This window comes from Apteryx rowi, unplaced genomic scaffold (assembly GCF_003343035.1).
Source record: "Apteryx rowi isolate R43461 unplaced genomic scaffold, aptRow1 scaffold_284, whole genome shotgun sequence".
In the NCBI taxonomy this organism is placed as follows: Eukaryota; Metazoa; Chordata; class Aves; order Apterygiformes; family Apterygidae; genus Apteryx; species Apteryx rowi.
Window position 1 is genome coordinate 1,107,754 of NW_020449241.1, and position 16,499 is coordinate 1,124,252.

The 16,499-nt window shown below is 48.2% G+C and overlaps 1 protein-coding gene across 1 annotated transcript; it reads right to left on the bottom strand.

Annotated features, from left to right (window-relative positions):
- Positions 1 to 4,055: 4,055 nt before the first annotated feature.
- PRKAA2 (protein kinase AMP-activated catalytic subunit alpha 2) lies at positions 4,056 to 15,687 on the bottom strand. Its single transcript, XM_026069018.1, has 8 exons — positions 15,551 to 15,687; positions 13,851 to 13,944; positions 12,410 to 12,554; positions 11,466 to 11,553; positions 8,868 to 9,092; positions 6,790 to 7,294; positions 4,413 to 4,539; positions 4,056 to 4,291 (listed from the first exon to the last, which is right to left on the bottom strand). The coding sequence occupies exons 2-8, from the start codon at positions 13,908 to 13,910 to the stop codon at positions 4,056 to 4,058; spliced, it is 1,386 nt and encodes a 461-aa protein (XP_025924803.1). The 5' UTR covers positions 13,911 to 13,944; positions 15,551 to 15,687.
- Between the last annotated feature and the right edge of the window lie 812 nt (positions 15,688 to 16,499).

The following is a 16,499-nucleotide window of genomic DNA, read 5'->3' on the forward strand; positions in this document are numbered from 1 at the left end:
TTCAAGTATTTCGGAACATGGTACGCGTGTCTCGTCAGCGAGATTCTGCATACGGTGCACGATTTGTGCACCCGGCGAAGTAAAAACCTGCGACGTCCCGCAGYCGTCACGTGTGTTGAAGGCACGGTTTCGTTCTGCGTATCGGTCTCTTCCTTCTACGCGGATGTATGAAACGCTTGCGCTAAAGAGCAGTAAAAGGCAGAGGAGCAGGCAGAACGGTCACCTCGCGTGAACTCGGTCTGCTCTGATACGAATTGGCGTTATGATTGCAAAACCGGTATATACAGCACGGTCGCTTCGTATTTCACAGCGCCGCCCGTGTCCCCGTGCCCGTCCGCCCCTTTCGAAACGCTCACGCGAACGCACAAGCTGCACACGTGTTTCCGACCCGCGAGGAGGAAAATCCCTGCTGCCTCAGCTGGCTCAGCTCCGACTCCAGCAAATGCAACGGCGCCGAAGGCCGCGGCCGCGAGGGCCAATGGATCGGGATGGCGCCTCCCGAAACGGCCTCTYCGTCCCCGCGGCACGGGGCTCGGCCGGCTCAGGTAAGCTGCTGATTGGCTTTACCTAGAAAAGGGGATAAAAATATCTTCCCTTTGCTCCGGGGTCGGCTCGCRCGGCAGGATTAGTGTGCCTCTACGGCCGGCGTCCACGGCCCAGACCTGCTCTGCCGGGCAAATACAGCTGAGTCAAAAAGGGGGACGAGCTGGTCCCAGCAACAGCTTTGGGGCCAGCAGCTCGCACAGCAGTGCAAAGAGGCCAAGGGCAGGTATGTTACCTATATATTTATATACATATGTGTGTACACGCATGCACATATATTAATATGCATGTATACATGTATCTATACATATATAAATGTATATATGCCAACCAGCACAGTGCAAACTATTCTGGAATTAGCTCATCCAGGAACTAGTGGATAACGCTGGAGCCAAACTGAGCTGTAGCCTGCGCGTTTTGTCTCCTTCTCCCTGCGGCTGAGGCAACGTTCGGGTGAATCTGTGGCTTGCAAAGCACAGCTGTCCAGTGGTTTTTAAGAATTGCACTTGGAGGAGTTCAAGCCTGTTTAGTTCAAATGCATCTTACCCTGCTGATCCAGATGACCACGCGTGTATTGGTATAACTCCAAAAAGCTGAGCACAGTGTAACAGTAATTAGCAAGTATAAGTGGAGGATAATGGTATCTTTGCAGCTGGGAACCAGAAAACAGACTATCTGGGGAAAAAAAAATAGCCGGTAAAATTTTTCAGGCTGTTTCAGAATGCAGCGTGGATTTGGGTACGGCTATTGAATGGCCAGTTTAACGCCRTATGTTCGCGGAGCAGCCAGCCCTCGGCAGGGAGCCTGGTGTGGCGAGCCACATCTGCTGGTCTGCTCCGACCCATCTGCTCTAACGCGCTCTGCTGACCCACAGGAGGAAAGTCGTCTAGTTGCTTTGTTTTGCCTCCATACGGAAAACTGAGATACTCTATGACCTCCTTGGCAGGACTGCTTTTGTGGATCCATGTAGGAGCTAGGGTTTGCCCGGGTCCTAGAAGATGCAAAGTGCCACCAAGTCTTGTCCTGCACCCAAGAAATCCCACCTGTCACCAGGAAGCAAATGTCTCTTCCTAAGGGAATTTGCTGATATTTAGTAGTATTAGTTCTGCCAGGCGGGAAATCCCAGAGGACAAGTGCAATTTTAAGGCAAGACGTCTGTAGAGCTAAATGCATCTGAACTGCAGATCGTATCTAATGCACGAGCCCTTTATCAACTGGAATGAACTGAACTGCAGTCGTTTCCAGGACAAGCGACTTGGCAAGATGCTCTAGTGCAAGTTACGATTTTGAACAGCCTTTTACTTTTCAGATGTATTTTATAGCAGGGGAGCGGAGACTCGTGCCTCTCTTCTGGAGGGGCCGTGCCGAAAGCTGCCCCGAGGGCAGGCGGGCTGCGCAGGGCTCTGCTGCAGAGTCGCGCCGTTACGCTGATACAAACTTCCAGGAGCCAGAAACCCGCCAGCTTTTGCCCCGTATTTTTTAAATGAGGGAGGCTGGAGGCTCTGTTCGTGCCCGGTACGACCCACCAACGCTAGAGCAAGGGAGATGCTCATCACCTGAGAGCCACCAGGCACCGCATCAAAGCCGTTCTCCACCCCAGAGTATTTATTTCATAACGATAATATAATAAAAGCTGGTTACAAAACCTAGGAGCACTACAAATATTTCCAGTGTTTCTTCTAAAAACAAAAGTTCTGCTGCGGGGTTTATAATCCAAACACCGCCGTGCTGGATTTATCATACGAGAACTTAACAGCAAAACGGGTTTTTTTGCAAGTTTTTTTTACTTTGTGCAGCTTCTGGAAAAATTGGAGCTGTAAAGTCACATAAGTGAGAATCGTTATGTAATCTGTAACAAAAGTAAGGCAATTTTGTGTTCTTAAAAAAAGGGACTTCAAGCTGAAAATGTCCACTTAATTGCCAGTAGATGGCAAAAATATTCCGTATTTGTCATTGTTACCTAAAATGCTTAGTACAAAAGGCTTAGTGTGCCGTTCTCTTCCTTGCTTCTCATAGAAACTTGCAGAAAATATAAATTAAAGTGCAACCGTACAAAAAAACAATTCAGAGCAAAAAACCTCTGCGGGTCGTAAGATGCTATCAAAAAGACGGGTTACGTTTTTAAACGTTGAATGACTGCATACCTGGGACCAACAGCCTCGCTAAAGCTCTCCGTTGTTTCTTAAACAAAACAAGCAAGCAAGCAAAACCAAAGGAAAAAAAACCCACCCAGGATTTTTTTTTTTTGGCAAAGTTTTCATGGGTGGTTGTTCCTTGATTAGACTCCTATGTTCCTTTGCAATCAAATAAATGGAATTAAACACCATAGCAAAGCCAAGCATACGTCAGTGCTGCCCACGATGTTAAGCCCAAGCAATTAGCAGTAATAGGTCTGTTAAACAAGATGAAAGTCATGCATGCGCTAGAGTTTACCCTCGCCTACAAGAATTTAACCTTAGAAATCCCCGTAGTCCGTTTTAAAAAATAAAATCCTATCCTTCAGATAGCCAGTAGTAAAAGGAACAGTAAAACTCTTGAGAGATCCCTGCCTTGTCAGTAGAGCGGCGAAGGTCCCAGTCCGTAAAGCATCCGAGGTGCGCAGCGATTTTCCCACGGCGGCACAGCCGGAGGCCTCCCCGCGGCAAAGCGCGGGCGAAAAGGCAACGCGACGTCGAGCGCGCGGGACGTGGGCAGCGGCGCCCCGGACCGCCTCGGGGACCGGGACACGCGAGCCCGGCGCGCGCCTGACGCGAGACAGTGGCTGGCCTGAGGTAAATCATAATAATTAAAAATAAAATCATAATAATTAAAAAAAACCCCAACAAAACAAAGGCAAGTAGCCTTCACCTGGGAAAGCGGTGAGCGGGTCAGTGCTTTTCTAGGGCACGCGTGAGCTTTGCCCGCGGCACGAGCCCACGTCCCCTGCCCCGTCTTTGGGGGCGAGAGAGGGGAGGGTCGGCATTTGCCGCCGCCGCCCAAGCATTCGAGCAGCCGCTAGTTTTACAAGGGGGGGGAAAAAACGCCCTGCTGGCATCGGTGCCTACGTGCCGCAGAACTATTTCATCGCCCCTCTGCTCCGTTTTCGTGGCCGTCCCCAGCCTCCTCCCGGCTTCGAATAACCAAGCGGATGCAGCCGAGCGCTACGCGCAGCGCAGGCAGCGATGCTTGGCCACGGTTTTGCAAACTCAGGATCGACTAGGGGAGCGGCGCTTGCCAAAAACGTCAAGATATATTTACTACTTCACAGCCRCGTCTTGGTTCACCAGGAGATAAAGAAGAAAAGTGGGCTGTATGCGTTTCACCCCGTGACGAGCGAAACGCAGATATTCCTAATTTCTTTGTTAGAGAGGACTGCATCCTCTGGGTCGGTTTTGGGTCTTTTTAAGGAGTGTTTGGTTCTGCGTTGCAGAGTGTAGAGCGGTGAGGAGGAGGAGGAGGAGAAGCAAAGCAGGAGGGCGAAGGAGCAGGAGGCTCACGGCGCGAGGGGCGTGCGGCGGGCCGGGCGCCGCGGGTCAGCGAGCCAGGGCCATGATGAGGCTGGCGCACATCTCGAAGAAGTCCATGGTGTGGCTGCCCAGGCGCGGCGGCGCGGTGGGCAGGCTGCCCACGAAGGAGCCGCTCAGCGAGCCCGTCAGCGACGGGCACTCGGTGGYGGCGCCGTCGATGCTCAGCCGCGGCCGGTGCAAGCCGGCGGCCGAGCACGAGCGCTGCGGCGTGGACGAGCCYGACCGCTGCTCCGTCACGTCATCTGGAAGGAGATGCAGCAGGTAAGAGGCGCGCGTAGGGATGGACGCRTAACTCGGGAGGAAACTCCCCGTTTTAGGTGGTTTGTGCGGTTTACAACTCAAGTTGCGATACTTTCCGCTTACCGTCAATGCTTTTAAAGTCCAAAAGGTAGCTGCGGTTATCGACCTGGTAGAGCTGTAAACTCATTTTCACGTAGTTCCCCGTCACCGGGTTCTTCCGACGGACTCTGAGATGGTAGGAGTTCACCACCTGGAACAGGTAACTGGCTTTCAGGAATAAGATTCAAGGTAGTGAGAAGAACATTTCTTTCTTTTTTTTTTCTAACCATAGCAAGACACGTTTTGAGGGGAAAAAAAGAGTTTCTAGAAAGAACAATTCCTTTAAAGTTAAGCAAATGGCATCGTATCCTATTTCCTCCTAAAAGGTGGATCTGAWTCCCCAGCCCTCTGGGCGGATGAAGCGGTTTGGGTCTGCCCAGGCACCAAACTGAATGTTCTCCCTCCCTTACCAGCAGGAATGGCCAAACGTCCGTTCAGGGACCAGCACGTGAGAAACGTGCCCGTGACACCAGGGCAGATCGGACCGCTGGGGAAAGCACCCTCTCCCATCGGCACGGCTGAATTCGGTGTTTGTGGCTCAGTCCTGCTACACGTTTTCTCTCGCCACTTCCCACCCCGCAATCTGCTGCATCTAGCTCACGGCAAGATCTTTTTTAGGTGCTGTACTGATGAAGGGAACGCACGGATGGGAAAGCTATTTCGATTAAGAGTCACACCTGAAGTTATTCTTGGGGCGGGGAAGACTATTGCGAAACCTCCTAATATAAAAAAAGCCCCGCTGCCTGCACAAGGATGCTGGGCTCACTCCGCACCGCCGGTGAAGCTGCCCCGGGACCACGGTGGGGTTGCTAGCTCTCTGCAGAAGCCTGCAGCTAGCAAACGTCTGGCTGCTGGAGGCAGACGCTTCTGGGCACCGTCCATCTCCCCGCGGGCACAGTGAAATCAGGGCTGCTGGGGACCGCTTAGCTTTAATAACGGTATTATCAGAATAAGGAGGAGATACCAGGCTTTCAAGAAGACAGCAAATAGCTCAGTAAAGAGAGACGTTACTTCTCTCAGGGGAGGAGATGCGTTTTCAGATTGATTTGTAGGAAATTGCTGTTAATTATACAAAAAGGTAGTAATCTATTTCTGCTCTAGGGTAAATTCCCAACCGTGGTGATTTTAAATGCTGCTCTTGTCCTCCAAGGTGGAGGCCTGGGCATAAAGGCCTGTGCCAGCGCCGGGAGGAGCTCTCTAGTTCTGCGGTTTCCCTGACTAGTGAGAGGTTCAAACGTTCCCTAATACTTTTAGAGAAACATTAAAACTGGTGGTTTCTGCAGCTTTCGAGCCTGGCCTGGGCTTTCTGGGCAGCTGGGATTCAGCTGCGAACCCACAGCCCACATCGCCCACGAGCGGGATGCTCGGAGCGGATCGGGCAAAGGAAGCGACACTGGCGCTCCTGCGGGAACGATGCTGCCCATGCACAACGCTCGGCATTTCCAAAGCGGCACAATGACGTTCACCCTGCAAAACCTTCGCACCTGGAACAAGGAGGATATTTCCTACGGTGTTAAGCGATGATAAAGGTTTGGGCCTAAATTCTCCTTATCTTGCTATTGATGCTCATGCAAAGCTGCTGTAAAAGTCAGGAGAGCTCATGTAAGCGACTGCACAGTTTCAGGGAAGCAGCAACGACGAGGGCTAACTCCATGGCAGGGATTTGCTTATCTGAACTTGAAAAAGATTAGGGCCAAATGTCATGTAGCTCTGAAGAAATATCTAAACCAAGTATTACCACTGAAAATGTCATCTGGGTTTACATCAAGTTTCAAGAAGCTCAGCCCTAAAATAGAGAAGCAGTAAGAGCCTGAAAGCACGTGTCGTCATGAGCATTCCTCCACCTCTAACGAGAAAAACGCCACCGCATCAGTGATACAAACAGCTCCACTGTGGTTACAGAACTTTTGCATTCAAAATATCCAGTCTCCTGTTCTCCGCATCATTTAAGAAGGAATAAGGAAAAACATATCACACCATTTCAGGACACATGATTGCTATGACCCAAGCAGAAATGATGAGAGAGATACTTTTCTCAGGAGCACCCAAGATGACCTAGCAAGGAATTAGCCACTAAAATTAGATATGTGACCAGCTCCTCTTATCCCTGCAGCTAAACAAGTAAGAATCATCTTTCCAGCCAGAGGCTTAGAGTACTCAAAAAAGAAAATGTGTATTCATGTCAGAAATAAATGCCACATTTATTAAACCACAACTAGCATGTGAACGCAGTGTGTTTGTGCAAATAAGTAATAGCAAGAACGATCGCCACGTGTGGATACTTGTTTAGAAATAGGTGAGGCTGTGCCCATACTCACTGCAACAACCTCACTGACCAACTCGGATCGGATCGTTAGAAAGCGATCTGTGAAAACGGCCACAAAGCACGAGTATCTCCTACCTTCCACTCAAAGTCCAGCTGTTTCATCGCGCGGTACACTTCAGCCATAATGTCATAGGGTTTGCTTTGGCTGCGGATTCCCAGGTGCCACTTGGCCTTTTTGACAGTCAAGGGTTTTGGCTTGGTAGTATTGAGGGCATCCAACGGGCACCGTGCTTTGGGGCTGTCCGCTATCAGAGGCGGCATGCGCTCGGGGTGCGGCTTCACGCCAGGCGGGATGTGCATGGTGCTGTCGTCCATGAAGGAGCCAGTGGGAGGGCTGGAGGCCAGGTAGAACTCGCTGGCTTGGTTCATGATCCTCCGGTTGTCGATGATCAGGTGGTAGGCGACCGCCAGCTGGTCCTGCGGGTCGCCGCTGTACAGGCTGTTCATCACCTCCGACTCGGTGCACTCAAACTTCTCGCAGACTTCCCGAACCGCGTCGTCGTCGATGACGGTGGCGTCGTAGGAAGGATCCTCCGGGAAGAGGTAACTGGGCAGCTCTTCTTTAAACCACTCGTGTTCCCTGGGGGGGAAACGCACAGGATGGCAACTACGGGGGGAGCAGCAGCGAGCTCTGGGCTTACTGCGCAATTCGGGTTAGAGTGACAGCTAACAGCAATCCCTGGTTTTCTCCCTAGGAGGATCTGGGCAGCTTTGTCTCCGTGGTTGAAGGGCTTCACCACGAAAGCAGCAGAGCGTTTCCTGCATGGTGACCGAGAGGCAGATTCAAAACCCACTTCTGCTAGCGGTAAGCCATGCAGGGACCGGGAAACCAAAATCAGGGCTACGTTCCTGAAAGAGCAGCGTTTATTTATGCCGTGAAAGTGGTGGCCAAAACGAGCCTTCTGGCATGGGGGTGGGGGATGAAGAATTGGGTGGCTGTATACGCCTCACTGTTACTAGCTCTGCTCTACACTGCGGTGTCCTAGGACGGGGAAGGCAGGATACCTTCGCAACACCACACTGCAACTGCGATGGCCCTTTGCAAGTGTGGTTGCTTCCTTGCCTGGCTCTGAATTAAGACCTCAGCACTTGCCAGATGCTTGTGCTTTTTGATCACTATGGATCTGATATAGACACAGAGCCTCAAAGCTATCCAGGTGCCTAATTCCTACTGATTTTCAATACAGTCAATGACAATTAAGCAGCTAAATCACACAAGGGACCTAGTCTACCTGTGCCAGCTATCAGCTGCAGCCTTGCCACGTGTGCTGCTTCTCTATCGTGCAGTTAGATCCTCTAGTCTTGAGGGCTCAGCAAGTAAAGAAGGCACTCCTAATCTAGATTTCACCTGAAGGGGTACCATAAAGTCATCATTTGCAAATGCATTAAGAAGCCATGGACTCCTGAACGTCTCCGTAACATTTATGCATGTGCTTAGAACACCAGCTGGATGTAATGATTACTATAATTTTCATAAAACATTCATGGGTATTGCATCCATTGACTAGACTAGAAAACCATGCTGCATTTAAAGGTGAACCATTTGCTCACCTTAAGAAACATTTTAAAGTGTATGTGATATTTTAGGACTAAAAGTTAGTGATTCCTGCATTCCTCTTTCATCTTTTTTTATTGGACAGACAGTAAGGAAAATGATCACCCTTTTGTTTTGAACTGGTACTCAGAGGGAGGTGGTCTCGAAATAAAGCAATGAAAAATGTCTGGTGAGTCTTAAGTTCTTAGGGTTATTGCGTGATAGAGCTGGTTTGGTTAAGCGCTGTTAGATTTCCGAGGCTATTTTATAATGCCATAAACCATCATTTTATACATATATATACATGTTCTCTCTCAAATGTTCTCTTCCACATCAAGGTGTGCTTGCAAAGAAGTCACCACCCCAGGCCGTTCCTCATCACTCACTGCCAGTAGCCAGCATCCCACCTCTCCGCCTGCACGGCCGCTTGCAGGAGCATTCCTTAAATCACTCGGGACAAAAGTCAGTCAGATTAGCTGACTGCTCCTGGAAACTAAACTGCCCAACTGCTAGCAGATGATGCCCAGGGTGGGCAGCGTCCTCTGCCCCCAGCAGGTCGGGGTCCAGAAGAGGACACTGGCCACCCCACGCGCAGCCTGCCCGCCCCAGGCAGCATTACCTGATGTCCTTGATGGTTGCTCGTTTGAGCGGGTCGACCTGCAGCATGTGCATGAGGAGAGTGGCGACCGAGCGATTGAGGTATTCGGGGATGTAAAACACGCCGCCCCGGATCTTCTTGAAGAGAGTGGGGACGTGCTCGTCATCAAAGGGGAGCGTGCCGCAGAGGAGGGCATAGAGGATAACGCCGCAGCTCCAGATGTCCACCTCCGGGCCGGCGTACAACCTGCGCCAAGCCAAGGCAATGGAAAAGCCGTCACCCCAGGTTTTCCTCCCGTTTCCCACATTCTCGGTTGGTGTGACAAGTCCTGCAGGGCAGATGTCCCCCCCTTACAGCAGTAACTCCTGCAGCTCCCCCATGCTGCGCCTTCATCATTAACCTCCTTATGTGAATGCCCCAAGCCCGCTTAAGTCAAAGAAAATGCTTAAGGATTAGGGTAAATAACTTCCATAGCTGGTGTTGGCTGACCACGCTCCTTTGGACAGCCGGGGCGTGAGGACTGGTTAGGCGCCCGGCTCCCTCRGCCCCGTGTTTCCACGAGCTCCGCCAGGCTGCTTGTTCCTCTGCCTTGAGGGCTGAGGGACTCGGCCAACGCTTTCTGTTCATTCACCGAGACAGGTTAAATGGCAAGCAGATATTATATCTCCGAGTGGCTATTTTCGGTTGAGGCTTGCGTGCTGGTATGCAAGCATTCCTGCTTCCCACAAGCTGCCAACGTCCTCCCTGGCATCTCCAAGTCTGGACACTCTGCATACGTGGGTTTTATTCCTGCTTGCTTGATTTGTTTGTTTATATCTTATCACTACAACCGATGCTTTTTTGGAGAAGATCTTGGGAAGGCAGTGCCTACCCTTGGGGTCTAAAATCATATCAAAATGCGGAGGCTGAAATGGAAATACAAAAGTCTCTTCATGAAGCCTGATTATCCTGCACTTGCTGCTCCTGCAAAGCACTGCTGCAAACGCACCTGACGTACAAAAAGTGCAGAAAGCAGTACTGCGGGCTGGCGTTCTCCAGCCCACTCTGAACGCTACCAGATCACCTCAATCCAGCTTTACTTCCGAGCGTGAGAAATGCTCTGCTGAGGCCAGTAAGAGCAGCAAAGAAAGGGCATTTGAAAATGGGGACAGTGAGTTCGAAGTCCCTCTAGTCCTGCCTCGATGCCTGATCTCACCAGATAGGAAGCCGTGCTGTTTTGCTGCTATCCATGTTGTTTGAACAGTTGATTTGACTTTTAGGCCCAAATGAGATGCATTTTCATTACCCTGAAACCTGAGCTTTTACGCTCTGCTACTTTTATGCTCTAGCCAGCCAGGGCAGCACAAACCTTGCACCAGCTCACCCGCTCTGCTCTTCCGCACAAACGCGCAGGCAACACGTCCATCCTGCCGCAGAATTGGCAGATCGTTCCTGACGACCTCCCCTCTCCCCGCAGACGGCGTCTGATACGGTTACAGCTCTGCGAGAGGGCAGCGTGGCTGCTTTTTGGAGCCATGGTAGAGTTTTGGGCTTTGCTCCCTCCTCGCAATCAGGATTTACTTGCTCTTATACAYAGAGCTGCATTCACAACAAGGTTTCTGGAGGGAGGTCTAATTCCTAGATACTTTGCCAGCACTTGCACTGGCATAAAGCAGGCATCAAATAATCCTAATCACAACTACTACTCTTTAAACAAAATGTTGTATTTACAAGTTACTGTTATAAGCAAAATATGCTGGATTATGAAAACTAACAGTGATGCAAAGGATGATTCAAAACCATAGGGTAGATAATTAGGAGCCGGGCAGTTCGGAAGATCATGCAGAGGACCGTAAATTAGAAAAACCATGTTTCTAATCTTTGCTATCATATAGAGTTGGGTAAATAAGCACATTTCTACATAACTTAGTTTCTCGACCACAAAATATAGAACATAATACTTTCACATCAACGTGGCAAAGCTGAACATGCTGCATAAGGTCAAATTCAAAATGCAATGTGCTGTACAGATGCTGTATACCGGCAGTATGTAGCTGAGATATATAACCATGCTGCAGTTTTAACAGTTCAGTTCATCATTTCAAACCAAAGCTATGATGGTTGAACTGATTCTCAGGGGGGAAAAAAATAGCTTTAAAGAACCAGAATACAACGATTTTCAAACAGAAAAGTTTAGAAGCATAGGAAAGTGATTAAAGATTTTACTGATAGTTCTACTAGTAAATGGTTTTCCTTGTTAACACTATATTTTATGTTATAGGTGGGCAGGAGAGAAGGGGTGGCCTGGAAAAGCCTTTCCATCTGAGACCTCAGTAGTTTTGTCCAAAAAATATTTTTCACCCCCTTTAACTGGCTATATAAACAGTAAACACCTGCTATTAATTATTCCTCCATAATAAGTATCTTTAGGAATACTATATTTTGCTATTATAACTATTAGTGAGAAATGAAACAACCAAGAAAGCCTCAAGGTTTTGCCAGCAGATTCATTCGAACATAGAATATAGGCTGGAAGGATTCAGCTGCTTTTACTAGACGGGCAAAGCTGTTTCCAATCACAAGAACAAATGAAAAGTCCATGGGTTCACATATGCTTTGATTAAAAGTGGCACGTCCTACCTTCCAGAGATGACTTCGGGGGCCGCGTAATTTGGGGAACCACAGCTGGTTCGGAGAAATTCGCCATCTGACATCATGTTGGACAAGCCTAGAAACAAGACGCTTACATACTGACGTCTGACGTGAAGGTCCCGCCAGAGAGGACCCCGTGCCGCGCGGAGGAGGAAAGGTATGGCAAGCAGAGTGGGAAAACTGGGCAGGGAACTGCTGACATAACATAGGTAGACTTCTTTGAGCTGCTTTGCTTATGATAATTCTCATTATTTTTTCACATCTGAATGGGGAATGTTCATTCCAGGCTGACTGTGCTTCTCTGAGTTGCAAAACCCCAGAGTATTCTCTCTTTAGCACAGCGGGAAAAAAAGATGCAATCCATTTCAGAGCACATACTTTGCATGGGAATTTTGTGGCGTTCTGAAATGTGTAAATCTTCAAAAGGATTTATCTCTGCTAGAAAGGACTTGCCGGGACTGAGCTGGTAACCAGCTTTTTCAGGAGGATTTCAATCGGTAATGCCACTTAAAGGCCCCTGTTACTGTTTGTTCGCAAAATGAAGTGAGGCCAGGAGCACACAGCCATACTGAAGGAGAACGTGCATGAAAATAAACGTACGCAGCCAGGTCACCCTGGAATTAACTGCACCGAGTCTGTATTAAACATAAATTAGCTAAATCTTTATATTAGACGATTATACTAAAACGCAGTGAAGATTTGCAAATTACCTTGCTCCTCCGTTATTAACGCAAGCACAGGGGAAGCCTACAATAAGTAATCCCCGAACTTCGCTAAAGGGCCAGTGTTTATAACTGCGGGCTTTTCAGGGGAAGAAACCGCTAGCGGTTATTTAAACAGCGGCCGGGTTTTGTAAGGCGTGCTGGGCAGCCCCGCCGCAGCAAGCGGCGCGTCGCTGGCCGCGTTTCTGGCACGCTGGTGGGGTCACATACCAAAATCGGCTATCTTTGCATTCATGTGCGCGTCCAGCAGCACGTTCTCCGGTTTCAGGTCTCTGTGGACAACCATGTGCCTGTGGCAGTAATCCACCGCGGAGAGGATCTGCTGGAAGAGGCGCCTCGCCTCTGCCTCTTCAACCTGCGAACGCAAGGGGAGACGGTCCGCGAGGCTCCTCCGACTGCGCAGCTGGCAGCGAAAGGTTTGACTTAGCGAGGAGCCAAAACGCTCTGCRGCGCGCAGATGAAATTACAGCACGCGCCTGACCACGGCGTAACCCGCAGCAGCAAACACGGCAGGTTTCCCCCTCGCGTTTTATAACGCGCTGGCGTTTTCAAGCGATGCAGCCCCTAACTGCGGCGTAACGAGATGAAACGAGAAAGCTAAATTTAAACGGGCTACCAAGGAGAACTTAGCGGTGAGACTTATTCGGCAACGGTCTGCTTTCCCAAGGGAACGGGCTGCAGCTCGGCTCTGCAGCGYAGGCACGTGGAGGCTGGACAAAACGCTGCCCCGCGCGCTGCACGGAGCAATTCCTCGCGGGCTAACGGAGCAGGTGGCTCCGTAAAAAGCTCCAGGTGGGATATAGCAATGAGGCTATACTCAGAGAAACTAGGTGCCATGAAGTATGAGACGGATCGTTTTCACTGATGAATTTCTAAAGATTCCCTTTGTGAGAAATTTAACTTTTGATTCTGAAAGTTCAGAAAGGATCCAAATTAGTCCTGGTAAAGATCTAAATGTAAAAGATCTAAAATGTTAGAGTATATGTATTGATTTTGTTGCAGTATGCAGAGGAAATGCATGACACGCTGATCCTTCAAGTGGTGCTGTGCGTCCATTTTAGCCCATTTTTATCTCCTTGCTCTGCGATTGCTCCCTACCTATAAGGATGCCCATAGGGCAGATACTAGTGATTTTCTACGTAAGCGTGATATTCCATTGGGAATAGTAGCATTTGAAAATATGTGCTCGGATAAGCCACATCCTTAGACAGTCTTCAAATAATCTGAGGAGGCAGCTGGGGGGAGCCTGGGGGAGGCGAAGTGCCGGGACCGAGACCATGCTGGAGCGCTCTTCCCCCTCCGCCTGCCTGCACGCACCAAAACCAGCGCTGCTGCTGAACTGTGCGGTCTCTAACAGGCAACCCATAGCTAAAAAACGTGAAAATATGCATGTTTTCCAAATATTTTTACCAAGCAACATGACACCGTGGATCTTCTTGTCTGCATATCAAAATACATCACAGAACGTTGCAAAAAACCTGCGTGCAACTTTCCGGCAGGCCGAGTGCAAGACGCTCCAGATGGGACTACTATGAAGCAAGCTCTATTTCTGGCCTTAACCTTCAGCGTGTTCCCTCTAGCAGTCGTTTTACTTCTAAACCTCCTCCTCTTCCCACACGGGTGTTTGGGCGGACGCGGTACCGCCACTTACCCGCCCGTGCTTACAGATGTAATCAAACAATTCACCGCCGGACACGTACTCCATCACCATGAAGAAGTCGGTTGGAGTGCTGATGACTTGGTACCTTTAAAAACACAAGCGTATTTAGAAATAATTATTCAGTAAGGACAGGGAAGGGCTTTTAAACAGATTATTAGTTTCGCTTCGACCCTGAAAATAAGGATTTGTTCAGATCTTGCGTTTATAATTGCTTTCCGTTTCTGAAAAGCCGTCTCTCATTTCACGGGGTGAATAAGTATAATCTTTCACTTGTCTACTGAAAGGATCTCTTTTATGGACTTACTTTTTTTCCTTTGAGCTTTTACATAATCCTCTGTAATCTCTGCCAGAAAAGTCTATTCCGTTTAGGACTGTCCTGACTTTCAAATTTCCATTTTGGATAAGACCTGCAACAATGTCTTTAGCAATGAAGGCTTTACGAAAATGGGGGTAGAGATATTTATTTTCCCTCTTACTGAGAACAGAAAAAAGAGCTCTAGACACTAGAGGGAGCTACTTTTGTAAAGGTATAGAAATACTTTACAGCCACAAAGACGAGCACCCCACAAGACCCAATTATTTTTCAAATATTAAAATCCTCTAAATTCTAGAATGATAAATGGGTATGTGAGAAAGAGTATCACTCTTGCCTCACAATTTTTTCTCTGAATATACATATATATATACACACACATATACACACATGAGGTGGAGATGACACAGGCGATTGCAATAGGAGGCACATGTTCTACAGCCTCTACTCACCTCTTTTCTTTAACACACTATTTCATGATTGTACTACGTAGTGTAGTCATACTGGCATTCTTAAACTGGGTTTAATATTTAGGCTTTAATACTTTGTTTGACAAATGTGTGAACAGGACTTAGCTTGGGGGATGCTGGATGCCCAGCTGAGAACTCTCGCTGGCGTATTCATAAAATAATGCCAATCTGTTCTCAAATAAATCCATGGAGCTGTGAAGTTACTCTAAAGTCAACAGTTGCTCTATAGTCAGTTATTTAACTGTAGGGAGAATTTGTTTTCCCTTGCCTCTAAGGCCCAGGTATTTGCTATATCTCATGCCAGTTTTAAGGCTGACCTAAATGTCAACTTATCCTTCCAGTTACCATTCAACAGCTTTCTTTTATAGAAATGCCAAAGATATTATCGAGTGCCTCATTAATGTGGACGGGCTGCACAAACTGGGGATTGAGAAGGAATCCCAGCGGCTGGAGCGCAGGTGCTGATTTACAGCCGAAATTCAGGTTCATCAGAGTGGCAATTTTGAAAACTTATGTCTGAATAATAAACAAAATTGCTCCTTTAAGCTCTGGATAAGCAGGCCATTAAAACAGAAATCCTATTGACTTAAGGCCAAGGCTTCGCTCCAGGGGCCAAACTGTGCTGTAATTCCTCAGGCAAAATTCGCAGTGTGGCTCACAATATCCCAACCTCCCAATGAAAAAAAATAAAGGTCTCGCAGCATTTCTGGAGGAGTCTCTGGTGTTCCCGTGTAAGCTAGTGGAAGGACTCTAGAAAAGCAACGTTTGGCTCTAGAGCGCAAAAACGTGACCACGGGCCCAACATTTTGCCCCGCTGCAAGTCACCTCCTGCAATCGAGCCAACCGTGTACGCAAAGCCTCGGCGGGCTGGCGGAGTAGCACGAGCGCAGGGAAGGAAGGGTACTTACAGTTTGATAATATGGGGGTGCCGGAAGAGCTTTAGGTTTTGAATTTCTCGTTTGATTTTCCCAACCACATCCAGGCTGCGTATTTTCTGTCTGTTTAGGATTTTTACGGCTACTTTGTGCCCCGTCAGCTGGTGTTCTCCGACTGACAGAAAGAGAGCATGGCAAAGTTACTAGTGCACCACTCCAGGACACCCGGGGGGGGGTTTCTAAGCAAGAAGTAACTGTTGAAGGGAAAAAATGAAGCAAATCGGGGTATTCTGGATACAGTGACTTCTTTTTCCTCACCTTACCTATACCTACTCTTTTCATGTTTCTTCAGCCCTATGATAGGGAGAAAGGTTGGAATCAAACGTGCCGGAAAGTGGTAGGTTTAAAACAAGCAAAAGGAAATGCTTTTTCATACAACGCAAAACTAAAACTGTGGAATTCAGCACCACAATGCATAAATGAGCTCAAAACCAAATTAGACACATTGGTGAGGGGCAAATCCTGCCGGACCTATCAAATATGACAATTCAGATAAAGAATAATGAAACGTCTTAAAGTTGGTTTATATCTCTTCTGTATATTATCTTCCCAGTGGAGTGCTGAAAGACAGGAGAGAGGGGACTTATCTGCAAAAAATACTTGAGTAAATATGACAGAGTGAGTTACCAGGGAAGGTCATACCCAAAGCTAATTTGCAAGGATTTATAGCAGGTAAAGGTTACAKCAATCAGAAACAGATATATTCAAATGGCAGGGGAGAATCACCACCGTAACACACGAGTTGAGTAAATCCCTAATAAGCCAGACTTAAATCTAGACCATCAGGCTTCTTTAAAAAAAAAAAAAAGATACAGGGATTTTCCCTGCCCAAAATAGGACTGCAAGATTTGCATTACTAAAATGAACTTCTATTTATATTTTCTCAAGTATGTTTCTTGGCTTGATAACAAGGTTTAGGAAT